The sequence below is a fragment of the Diabrotica virgifera genome, chromosome 6, assembly GCF_917563875.1.
Source record: "Diabrotica virgifera virgifera chromosome 6, PGI_DIABVI_V3a".
Classification (NCBI taxonomy): domain Eukaryota; kingdom Metazoa; phylum Arthropoda; class Insecta; order Coleoptera; family Chrysomelidae; genus Diabrotica; species Diabrotica virgifera.
The window spans coordinates 177,345,480-177,358,356 of NC_065448.1; the positions used below are offsets into that span (position 1 = coordinate 177,345,480).

The window sequence follows — 12,877 nt, forward strand, 5'->3', positions numbered from 1 at the left end:
CAACTTTATTCATTTTAATTCTCTTTGCTATTTCAATTAGTAGGTATTATTATCCTGTAAGACAATGTCTACAATTAGCGAATTAAAATACTCATTTGCACAGTTTGTTTGTTTATAATAAACGACAATGCAATACTTAGAGAATTTATGGTTTAATGAATTGCTGTGACGGAACGCGTGTCATTTAATTTAGATTTTGTTTAAGTAACTGAAGTTTATTAATGGTACGGGAGCCCAAGCGTTGATTTTTGTAGTTACTCGAGCGCGTCAGATTAGCGTATGGGGAGAAACCTGGTACATTGCAGATGTACCTCTACCATATATTAGCTCTTAACACAGGGGAGTTTGTTAAGGGGGGCCCGAAAAAAAAAATCTACTCGAAATTGTCAGATTAATATAAGGTAAGTTAAGTAATGCAAAAGGGTGTATATTTCAAAAATCTGACGATTTGAGAGGGGCGTAAGTAAATGGGTGAGTCCCAAAGTTTCACAAGAAAAAAGCGAATATTTCGCGAAATGAATGACAGATCGAAAAACTAAAAAACATGTGCTCAATATTTTTTAAAAATCTATCGAATGATACCAAACACGACTTCCGACGGAGAGGGGTCTATTAAAATTTAATATTTTAAATACCAATCCCGCGATATTTCGCGAAATGAACATCAGATCGAAAATCTGTAATATACACTTATTTAATATTTTTGAAAAATATATGGAATGGTTCCAAACACGACACCACACGTAGGTGGGGTGAGGGGTTACTTTAAAATCTTAAATAGGAGCCCCTATTTTTATTGCAGATTTGGATTCCTTACGGAAAAATAAGTAACTTTTATTCGAGACATTTTTTCGAATTATGGATAGATGGCGCAATAATCGGAAAAAACGATTGTTGGAAATGGAAAATTAAATTAAAAGTGGAAAGTTCCCACTAAAATGGAAAATTTTACTTAACTTTTTTTGGTTTTAGGACCTACTCTTCACAACCCAATAGGTCCCCATTACGCTCGAGTGACTGCACATTTAGCATACTTTGCTCCCCTACTATAACGCATTATATGCATCCATTACGTTGGTGCTCCGTGTAACTGCTCTAATGGATACGGTATGCGCTCCTCTATACATAAACCTCCACCGATTGGATCGCCGAGGGTGAGCGCCGAGCGGGAGCACCAACGTATCCACTAGGTGGAGCAGTTGCACGGAGCACCGAGCATCAACGTAATGGATACGTGCCTTTAGGTATAGCCGGGACCGATAGCTCCAACTTATTGTGGCTAAGAAATTATAGTCTAGATCCGAATCTATGTCGACCTTCATCCATCTGTTATCCGGATGGAACATTTTTGAAGTTACTTCTTATGCTGCACAGTGTGTCGATTAGATTTTTATTTTTTTATTTAGCGTATGGCTACATCACAGGTTCATATATATACATATATATATATATATATATATATATATATATATATATATATATATATATATATATATATATATATATATATATATATAAATTACAAACAACAGTAAATACAAAAATATTCTACAAACAAACATCTAGATTATAAATATATTCGATTGACTCTTTTGTAGCAACCAGGAAATCCGAAGGGTTGCCGTTATAGGATCTAATCGGGCATTCCTCTACCATGTGTTTTACTGTTTGCCTTTCGGCGCCGCAGTCGCAATTTGGTGATTGTATTTTTCCCCATCTGAAAAGTGAGTCGGAACATCTGCCACAGTTCGTCCTTATTCTATTGAGTGTGGTCCAAATTCGTCTCGGTTGGTTGAAGCCCTCAGGTTTGCTTGTAATACATGGCATGTTCCAGTTAGCTGGTGCAGCGTTATTCTCCCATTGTTCTCTCCACCGTTCAGTTACATTAAAGTTTTGATCTACTAGCCTTTTTGCTGTTTTTAGAGGCGGGTGTCTTGAACGGAGCCTATTTATGTCTCTGGCGGAAGTTCCGACATGGGAGCGAAGCTCAGGATCAGTATTGATTTTTGTAAATTCTCTGACAAGGGCATGTTCCCGGCGGATGGGTGGTGGAGCTATATGACTCAAAGCTGGTAACCAGTAAGTGGGCGTGGCCTTGATTGTGCCCGATATAGTTCGCATGGCTTGGTTGAGTTGGACATCAACACGGTGAGTATGTGGACTGTTTATCCATACTGGTGCACAGTATTCCGCTACGGGGTATGAATCGGAGTATGTCGATTAGAAGAAGCTAGGTAGACAAAATTATTTTTCATCATATTTACATTTGTATCGAGCAATAATATAATTTGATAATAAAATAAATCATTTTTATTAGTTAAAAACTGAATCAGAGAGGTCTAGAAGCCTAGAAAATAAATAAAAAAATTAAAAACAAATTTTGTTTCTATATTTAATACATTATAAATACAAATACATAAACAAAAAAATATTCGTCTGATTTTGAAGTCGATTTGACAGAGGTTGAGACTCTACTGTAGGAGCTATAATCAACAAACCCCTGGGTACAATTGACCAGCTTTTTTGTTTAGAATTTCTCTGAGGCTATTTATCAGTGGATCAGATCTTATGATCAACATTGAAAGTAAATCTGTAGTCGTGGCAATACGTGAACAGTCTCTGATGTATTGCTCCCGAAACTTGCGGCAATCTTTGTTCCTTGCTTCTTGAGTTTCTTTTGAAAGCGGTCCAAGTGGAACTAATGCTGATTTGATTACATACTTCCATACTATGTATAAGTATTTTATGTACAGTGGCTTTCAGTACCATGAAATGGCTCTTATGGCTAAGAAAAAGTTTTCTGTATTCAAGACAGAAATTTTCAAATCTCAAAAAAAATGTTGTGCTCGAGTGTTTTGGTTATAATGTTATAATAAATCTTATTATCAGTGGAAAAGGTGCAGATATTACATATAGCAAATTTAGCCCTGGTAGGGTCCAAGTCATTGCCATCATTTGAAAGTTTCAAGACGAAGGAAATTCATTCGTTCATCATACAAAGTTTTTTTAATATTGTTTGTTTATCAGATACATTTATTAAATTAGAAAAAATTAGCACAAATATTATCCATCTTTAACGATTAATCTGTATAAATTAAGGAAAACTTAAATTTCGTGTGAAAAAATGATGAACGGAACTTAACGGATTAATTCTATTGCAATAAAAATACGTACCTTTGGACGCTATTACTAAAAAAAAAAGAATGATGTGCAAGCGTGTGCAGGTTATAATAAGTATTACTATTAATGGGAAAGGTGCAGCTATGATATATTGAAAATTTAGCCCGGGTACAAGTAATTGCCACCCTTACAAAATTTCAAAACGAAGAAAATTTCCTTCGTTCATCATAAAAACTTTTTTTTAAATTGTTTGATTATTAGATAGATTTATTGGATGAGAAAAAAATGACCACTTACCTGCATAACCATTAGCCATCTTCAACAATTAATCTTTAAAAATTAAGGAAAACATTAATTTCGTGTGACTGAAATGATGTGCCGAATTCAACTGATTTATTCTATTCAATAAGAATACGTAGTTTTGGGCTCTATTACTCAACGATGGGATGTATTAGACATAAACAAATATTAGAGTAGCATGTTTTGAATTGTTTTGGGGTATTGTTTACAATATTCAAATAATAATTCTTTTAATTTTGAATATGACTTTTGTCCACCTAGCTAGGCTCATCGACACACTGTGAAAAATGTTGGGAGTGAACTTTTATGAAAACGACATTATGAAGTACACGTACAATGATAGTATGAAGTTAGTTCCTATGTTTCAAATTAGGTATTAATGCAAATAAAGTGTGAAACAAATATATATATTGGTGTTCTCGTTAATTCAATTATTATATATGTACTTATGACGGTGATAAATATTCATAGGTTCATACTCGCCAAATTCCAAATCGAATATTTCAACATGAAATTACCAAAAGATGAAGCACTTTTTGGGGAAAACTTATTACCACTTTTTAAAGTGCTTAAAAAAGCTTTATTTCTAATTTTAAAAAAAGTTGCTAGCATTAAAATTAAGGAAGTTACGCTCAAAATAAACTTGGTCCCTTTTTTGGCAAAAAGAATCGTAAAAATCACCCCCTAATTTTCATACTAAATGAAATTAATCGTTACCACTTCACAAGTTGCTTTACTCGTGTATGTATTAATTGTTTATATGATCTGTAAGTTTAATCGGTTCAAAGTGCTTATTTTTGATGGGATTGTAGTTGAAAGGGCTTGGGGTGTATACAAATTTTCAACAGACATACCTATATTTGTATTACAAAAAATACGAAATATTCAGAAAAGCAAAGCCAATATTGTTTTTATTCTTTGTGATTTTTAGTATCACTAATAAATTTTAAGTTATTTTGAAAAAAATAGCATTTTTTCAAAATTAAAATTAAAAATATTTTACTTTAAAACCAATTTTTTTCGAAAATAAGCCCTTTGAACCGATGAAACTTACAGATCATATAAATAATACATAATTAAAGTAACTTCTAAAGCGATAACGATTAATTTGATTCAAGATTCTAATTAGGGGGTGATGCTCCCGAGTTGTTTTGACAAAAAAAAAAGGGGACCAACTTTATTTTGAGCCTAACTTGCTTACTTTTTATTTTAAAAACTTTTTAAAAAAACAAAAATAATAGGTATTTATGAAGCAGTTCGTGAAGTATGCTTAATGCGAACGCACTCGATGTTTAGAGCACGAGCGACAACGGAGCGAGTGCACAGTTTCATACAATATTTTATCTATGATGAACAAATAAGAAAATTGTAACTCTTCGTCACTGGAATTTATTTCTATTCTACAATTTTTAGAACTTTGACATTTAAAAATTCTAACTTCTTTCAAACCACAAAACTGTCAAAACTTTTGTCGTAATTTATTGCTCATTATGTCATCACCATGACAACGCGAAAATTAAGGATATTTGATTTTATGAAAGTGTCAAAAACAGTGCGAAAAAGTAAGTCCCATTTAAAATACATTGTTATTTCACGCACACTTTAAACACTTCACGCACTGCTATCTGTAATGACAGTTTTCACAAACTAAAAACTTATACATAATATGACATAGAGTAGATAAAAATATTTTTAGACACAAAAAAGTCGTAATGAGTTTTTCCCAAAAATTGCATCATTTTTTGGTTACTTTTCGTTGAAATATTCACTTTGACATTTGACTAATATGAACCTATTTTTCATTAGTTACAACTCTGCTTCTACTGGGTCTAGAGAGTTGTTACCTACATCATAATTACACCATTTTTTCACTTATTTATAAGCTATATTTTTGCTAAGAATTTTTTTCGATAATATACTTAATTTTTGAGTTATTTGCAAAAAACCCGTCTAAATACATGTTTTTTTATTGAAAAATGAACATATTTACTCGAAAATAAGTGTTAAAGTTGTGTTACAAGACTTGTCTTTTAACTTGATTTTTAGGTTATTACTTAGGTATTAGTACGCGAATTTACTTTTCTGATTTAGTTTATGTTCTTTTTGGCACTACTGTTTAATTTTAGTTTTTATTTTTAATAACTTACATCTAAACAATTGAAAAACACTGAATTTATATCCTTTATTTTACAAACTACGATATCTAATTTATTTATTACACTAAGGGCCGGTTGTTCGAACGCTAATCAACAATGATCACTATCAAATATTTAATTAATGTCACCAACTGTCAATGTCAACTTTGATTGGGTTGCTGAAAACATAATTGATTATAATTATGAGGTTAGTTAATCAATTAACCTAACAATTATTAACAAAATTGATTAACTAATTTCATAATTGTAATCAATAATTATGATTTCAGCAACTCAATCAAAGTTGACATTGACAGTTGGCGACAGTAATTAAATATTTGATAATGATCATTTTTGATTAGCGTTCGAACAACCGGTCCTAAATCTAATAATTTATATAATTACAAATTCAAAAATATACCGCGCCCGTTACATATCAAACTACGCCGACGTTTTCAAATTCACAACTGAACCCCTAATTCCAAAAATGTCTATTTATACAGTATGTCCCTGTAAGTTGTATCCATATGGAAAACTTTTTTATTATTCATTTTACGAAAAAAAAGTTATTCTTCATAAAAAGCTCTGCATGTTCCAAAACCTAAGATTAAACCATCAGATATCAAATTTTATGAAATATTATACAAGGTATGTCAAAAAGTTTGAATTTCACTCAAGAGTAAAGTAGATTTATTTTTCACAATATTGAAAATTGCTATTATGAAAAGTTTTTTGGAATTAAAAACTATATTCTAATATGTAATTACATCCTTCTAATTGAAAAAAATTTTTTTTGAAAAATTATGGATAACAACATTATTTTCAGTTATTTCAATTTTGATAACTCTTTTATTATTAATTTTACGAAAAAAAGTGATTCTTAATAAAAAGTTCTGCATGGTCTGAAACCTAAAATACAACCATCTTATGTCAAATTTTATCAATTTTATACAAGGCATGTCAAAAAATATGAATTTGGTTCAAGAGTAAAATACCTTTATTGTTCACAATATCGAAAATTGTTATTATGAATAGTTATTAGGAATTAAAAACCATGTTTCAGTATGTAATTACATCCTTCTAATTGAAATATTTTGAAATAAAAATATGAGTATTTTAGACCATGCAGAACTTTTTATTAGGAATCACTTTTTTCGTAAAATTAATAATAAAAGAGTTATTAGAATTAAAATTACTGAAAATAATGATAGTTATCCATAATTTAAAAAAAAAAAAATTTTTCAATTAGAAGGATGTAAGTGCATATTAGAATATAGTTTTTAATTCCAAACAACTTTTCATAATAGCAATTTTCAATATTGTGAAAAATAAAGCTACTTTACTCTTGAGTGAAATTCAAACTTTTTGACATACCTCGTATAATATTTATAAAATTTTATATCTGATGGTTAAATCTTAGGTTTTGGACCATGCAGAGCTTTTTATGAAGAATAACTTTTTTTCGTAAAATTAATAATAAAAAAGTTTTCCATATGGATACAACTTACAGGGACATACCGTATATAATTACAATGTTCTAGAAATAAATAACATCTCGAATAATATTTACAAGTCTAAAAGATTTACTCCGGAAGTCTAGAACAAAAGAGAACATCATAAATCATTCTATATAAAAAAGGTTGAATAGTGGTAAACACATTCGGGTCTGTTAGGCCAGGAGCTGAAAATAGTCTGTGACATAATTATGTCACAGTTGTTTAGAATTAGTCAGTTTGTCCATTTCCGAACTTATTTTGAACGTATATTTTTTCACCGCAGAGAAGGGGTGAAATTCACCCCCAGGACAAAAGCACACATTGGCACAACATCACTTTTCTTCATTGGCATGTTAGATATGTGTATGCCAAATTGCATGTCAATCCAAACTGTTCTTTAAAACTTAAAGCAAAAACCGTGATTCAATGAACTTATTACTATTAGACCCATAAAAAAATTAAATTCAGCGCGTATTTTTTAAGATACTCTTAATTCGGTACAGCAAGGCTGCAAGGAAAACTATGAATACAGATACGGTCACGGGCGTAACGGTGGTAAGGGTAAAGGAAATTACAACTTAATCTAAAAGTGAGTTATAATAATTATAATGATAATTTAATTATATTAATACATTATAGATATACTCTATTCGGTAGGGATACACCGGTCACGAATTAATAAAGAAACAAACGAATCGGCAGGTCGATTGTAATATTTTAGGTATACCAGTAACATAAGCGTAGATCTCGGGTGCGTAGAGGGCCAATATCTATTTAATTATTGAATTTTTAGTAATTTTTTGATTAAAATTTAATAAACAGGATAATTTAAGGAAAAATAATAAGATAAACAATAAAATACAATGCACCCTTGTTAGAAATACCTTTCTTAGCAAAAACTTAATACTAACTTAGGAGTAAGATTATGCAAAACACCTGACTAGAACATTTTCCCGAGCAGATGCGAAGAGACTTCCTTGACTAAAAGAACAATTAGGATTTACCCGCAAGTAATATTTTAAATACGAAAAAATATATAGATTAGTGCCGATTCGATATGCGGTCTACCATCCAATATGCGGTCTACCGCAGAGTAACTAATTCGTTATGTGGTCTATCACAGAGTAGTTATTTCGATATGCGGCCACCACTAAATAATGTTAATGCATTCAGTAAATTTTGCAACTACTCGTATATACAGTATGGTGCAAATGAAAGGAATAAATTCTTTATTTCGTAAACCGATGACATTAGGGAAAATCCCGAAACAGGTCGATTTTTTTTTTAAATTATGATATTTTGAATGAAGTAAAAGACAGACGTACTCTCAATCATTTATTGTAACTTCCGACGACCGGTTTCGCTCTCTAAAGTATGCAGAGCATCTTCAGGTCAACGGTTACAAGTAACTAAATGATTCGGTTACAAGGAGGTACTACCTCAGTATTCATTAACATGATATATCTGCTTAAGTTATGCTAACGGGATATGGTGGAATAGACGGAGAATGTTGCAAAGGTAAAAAAGTTTATGGAATTTGGGAATTTTTGAGGGTGAAGAGATAGTTGGTGAAAGACAACCAACAAATCTGTACCGGCTTTAAAGATTTTTATTTCTATTTATTAAAAGATTTTTGTTTTTATTTATATTTATTAAAGACTTCTATTTATTAGTGTATGTGTTAGTGTAAGACTAACAACGTTTGGATCAAAACGGGTCGATATCTAATATGTATGTTAGATGTGGACGTGCAGCTGTAACCTAAATTGTTAAAGTCAATACTCCTTGATGTTTTAATGAGAGGAGTAGTGGTCGTAAAAAGAATGAAAAATCGGAAAGCTTAAAAATTATAGCTAAAAGGGTATATTAGCAGTCATATAGTAATAACAGTAATAAATGTGAATTGATAGACAACAATGTAGGTACATGAAATTGAGATATAAATTAAAGGGTGAGAATTAGAGTAGAAAAGAAAAGAAAGGAAGGGATTAAAATTCAGTTGAAAGTAATTGATTGTAAATTGAGACTATGTATTATTGATATAAGCAGTGAAGAAACATTAATAAACTATTGAAACAGATAAAAGAAAGGAATAGTAATAAAATATATTTTGGGGGTATACCTACATTGTGTTTTAAAATCTGTCAATAAACCCATTCAACATATGATATTTTGGCATATATATCATACTAGTGTCGTCATCCATCTGGGGGTGATGACGTAATCGATGATTTTTTTAAATGAGAATAGGGGTCGAGTGCTAGCTCATTTGAAAGGTCATTAAATTCACTATTTAGGCATATAAACATTTACACAATTATTTGTACAGGGCGTGCAAAAAAATTTTTAATGAAATTATTTGACAAAAAAGAAGAATGTATGTAGTTTATTTAATTCAAAATACATTTTACTGTTGCCCAGAAACAGAAAAAATGTTTATTTCAAAAATAAACATTGCTTTTCGATTAAATTCAATGTTCAAGCCAGCTCCCGCCAGCCACCTGTTTCTTAGGAAGTTTGAACATTTAATTTAAGCGAAAAACAATGTTTATTTGTGATATAAACATTTTTTTACTGATTTCTAACAGCAATAAAATGTATTTTAAATTAAATAAATTATATAGATTCTTCTTTTTTTGTCAAATAATTTAAATTAAAAAAATTTTTTGGGCGCCCTGTATAAACAATTATGTAAATGTTTATATTAATAAATAGAGAATTGAATGATCTTCCAAATGAGCTAGCACACGACCCCTATTCTCATTTAAAAAAAATCATCGATTACTTCATCACGCCCATATGGATGACGTTACTAGTATGACATTTATGGCAAAATATCATAATTTAAAAATAAAAATCGACCTGTTTCAGGATTTTTCCTTAAAGTCGCCGGTTTACGAAATAACGAATTTATTCCTTTCATTTGCACCATACTGTATAGTATCAAAATAAAGCTCATTTTTTGACCTAGGTATTTTAATTACGGTACTGTCTTGGCATTTTAATTATTCAAGTGAAAGTACTTAATTACCCAAATAGGTGCAAAACCAAATTAGAGAAAGTATGACAAACTAATGCAATTTTAATAGGTAATTTAACTAAATGGGTCGACAAACAAATCAGGAATGCTATAAGAAACTATAAGGACATTTGTTATCTTCCAGTTGAATTTATTCTGTCGAATTGGTAACGCCTTATATTGTTAATTTTGTGAGAATCTGTTCGTGCTGTTTAACCGAAAATGCCAAGACGTGTTTTAGATGTAGATACTCTAATTTGTAACCTACATAAGTACTTTATTGCGGAAAAAAACAATGGTGGTCCTTTAAAATCGGTAACGTCTGTACAACAACGCGTGTGCAATGCTTTAGAAATTAGCGAATCAAAATTAAGATCTACAATTAAAAACGAGAATAGTGAAGTGCCGGAAAACGATCACCACCATACTCGCCTGTTATTAAAAACGAACAATATGTTAGAAGGACGAAAATTTCAAATTCGTAATATCATATATCAAATTCGTGCAAATAAGGAACATGTGACTTTAGGTACAATTTTACTTAAGTTAAAAGAGAGGAAATTTGGTGACATCGGCAGAACAAGTTTATGGCAAGTCCTACATAACATAGGATTCAAATTTAAAAAAGAGGATAACAGAAAAGCGCTTTGTGAAAGAAGTTCTGTTGTACACAAGAGAATTGAGTTTCTGAGAAAATAAATATAACATATTTAAAGAAGAAGGGTCAACTTTTGTATATTTAGACGAAACATGGATATTTTCTAAGGGTGCTACCAAGAGAATATGGCAAGATGACAACATAAAATCGATCAAGCATGCTAGTGGAGAAGGGAAGCGACATATAATTCTGCACGCGGGAGGGAAGACAGGCTTTATAGAAGGTGCTGATTTAATATTTTCGTCTACATCAAAAAACAGTGACTATCGTGACAATATGAACACGGAAATGTTTGTGAAATGGTTGCGTGAAAAACTTCTTCCCGGATTAAGTGAGCCCAGCGTAATTATTTTAGACAATGCGCCTTATCATTCAGAAATACTAAACAAAAGTCCAACAAATTCGTGGAATGTAGATAAGATTAAAGAATGGCTAACAAATGAACGCATATCTATTCCACAGCATATATTAAAGTCTGAGTTGTTACGTTTGGCAAAAGAACATGCAAAACCAAAAATCTTTGTGGTGGATCAGGTTACTGAAAGTTACGGGCATCAAGTTTTACGTCTTCCACCATACCACTGCCAGTTTAATCCCATCGAATATATATGGGGAATAGCAAAATAATATTACGACAACCATATTGGGCCTAATGGGTATACAGACGAAGCGGTTTGGGAAACTTGGCGAGAAGCACTTTCAATTGCAACTCCAGAAGTATGGCGGAACTGTATATACAAGTGCGAAAAATTAATTGAGGATTGGTGGATTCGTGAAAATAAAATTAACGAAATAAGCCCAATCATAATAACAATTAACGGTGACGACAGCGATGATGATGACAGCGATGGCGATGATAGTGTGAACAATAACGACTAAATCATTTTAGTAAAAAAAATTGGTACGTATATTGACTTAATAATATTTAGCATTTTACTTAAATATTTGATGTTTACATAATGCGCTGCTGTAGGATTTCCGGATCCTTTTCAAGGCGTGATTTGTTTGAAATCGAAACTATTTGTAGATATTGTAGGTACATACGTAATATTATAATATTGTTTTTAATAATTTTTATTTTCGGGAAAAATACCCCATTATACATATAAACTATAAAATATACATGACTAACATAGAAAACATGCGATCTGATAAAAGAATAAAACAAGCTCAAATTAGTTTACAATGTCATATAAACGCTTTTTACACGCGTCAATTGACTTTAATTTAAAAACATCCAACGTCAATATATCACTTAAATTGATTGTGACTTTATAGAAAACCATTTTAGAGATTAAATTAAAACATCAACAATACAGCAACGTTTAGCCTTCTACCTTTTATAAGTTATAATTTGTTTTATTTTTATTATATTGATATTCATGCAACAATTAATATTAGGTATATTGATTTTTGGCTACGGATAATGAACTGTTATAAAGAATCACGAAATTATGTCGTTTAGGCTTCTGAGGCTATACAAACACCTAAAATTTAAAATTATTTGATTTATATAAGAACCTCCTCAAATAAAAAATTACTGCGCCCATGTGTAAATAGTTAAACTACAGCGGACCAGTAAATTCGTTCATTTCTTTCTTAATCCATGACCGGTGTAAGTCTACCGAATAGAGTTTACTCTTATTATTTTGGACAAGTTAGTTTATCTTTATTTTGGTCAACTTCGCACGGTGCTTTCTTACACACCTGGTTTCCATCTGAGTCTACACATCTACATTTTCCTCTTCTACATTGTTTTTGGGAATAATTTCCATTAGCATCACAGCTCGGCTTTTCATTACTAGACATAGTAAGTCTGGCTCTTGCACATTCTATAAAGACAAAAAAAAATAAATACTTTATTCCATATAATTCATGATATTTGTGATAACCTCGAGTATTGAACATGATTCGTTTTTGTTTAAAAGAGACATAGACGTATATTTTGACCTAAATGTAAGACAGTAATATTCAACCCATGTGGTTAGTATCTTACACTATATGATGTAAGTAGGTACATAAATAACACCATTTATTATTACTTACTGCAATCCATAGTTTTCGCCAAACTGTCAGTTTGAAGAACAGCATTTAAAATGGATCCTTCCTTGTCCACACAATATTTACTAAAACAATAACAAATGAATAA

The 12,877-nt window shown here is 31.0% G+C and overlaps 1 protein-coding gene across 1 annotated transcript in view; it reads right to left on the reverse strand.

Annotated features, from left to right (window-relative positions):
• Positions 1-7,629: 7,629 nt before the first annotated feature.
• LOC126887036 (uncharacterized) overlaps positions 7,630-12,877 on the reverse strand; it is a 41,298-nt gene continuing 36,050 nt past the window's right edge. Inside the window, exons 8-9 of the mRNA XM_050654348.1 lie at positions 12,775-12,854; positions 7,630-12,560 (exon numbers count right to left, since the gene is read on the reverse strand). Coding sequence (XP_050510305.1) covers positions 12,373-12,560; positions 12,775-12,854 — 268 coding nt within the window. The 3' untranslated portion in view covers positions 7,630-12,372. The remainder of the gene's footprint in view (positions 12,561-12,774; positions 12,855-12,877) is intronic.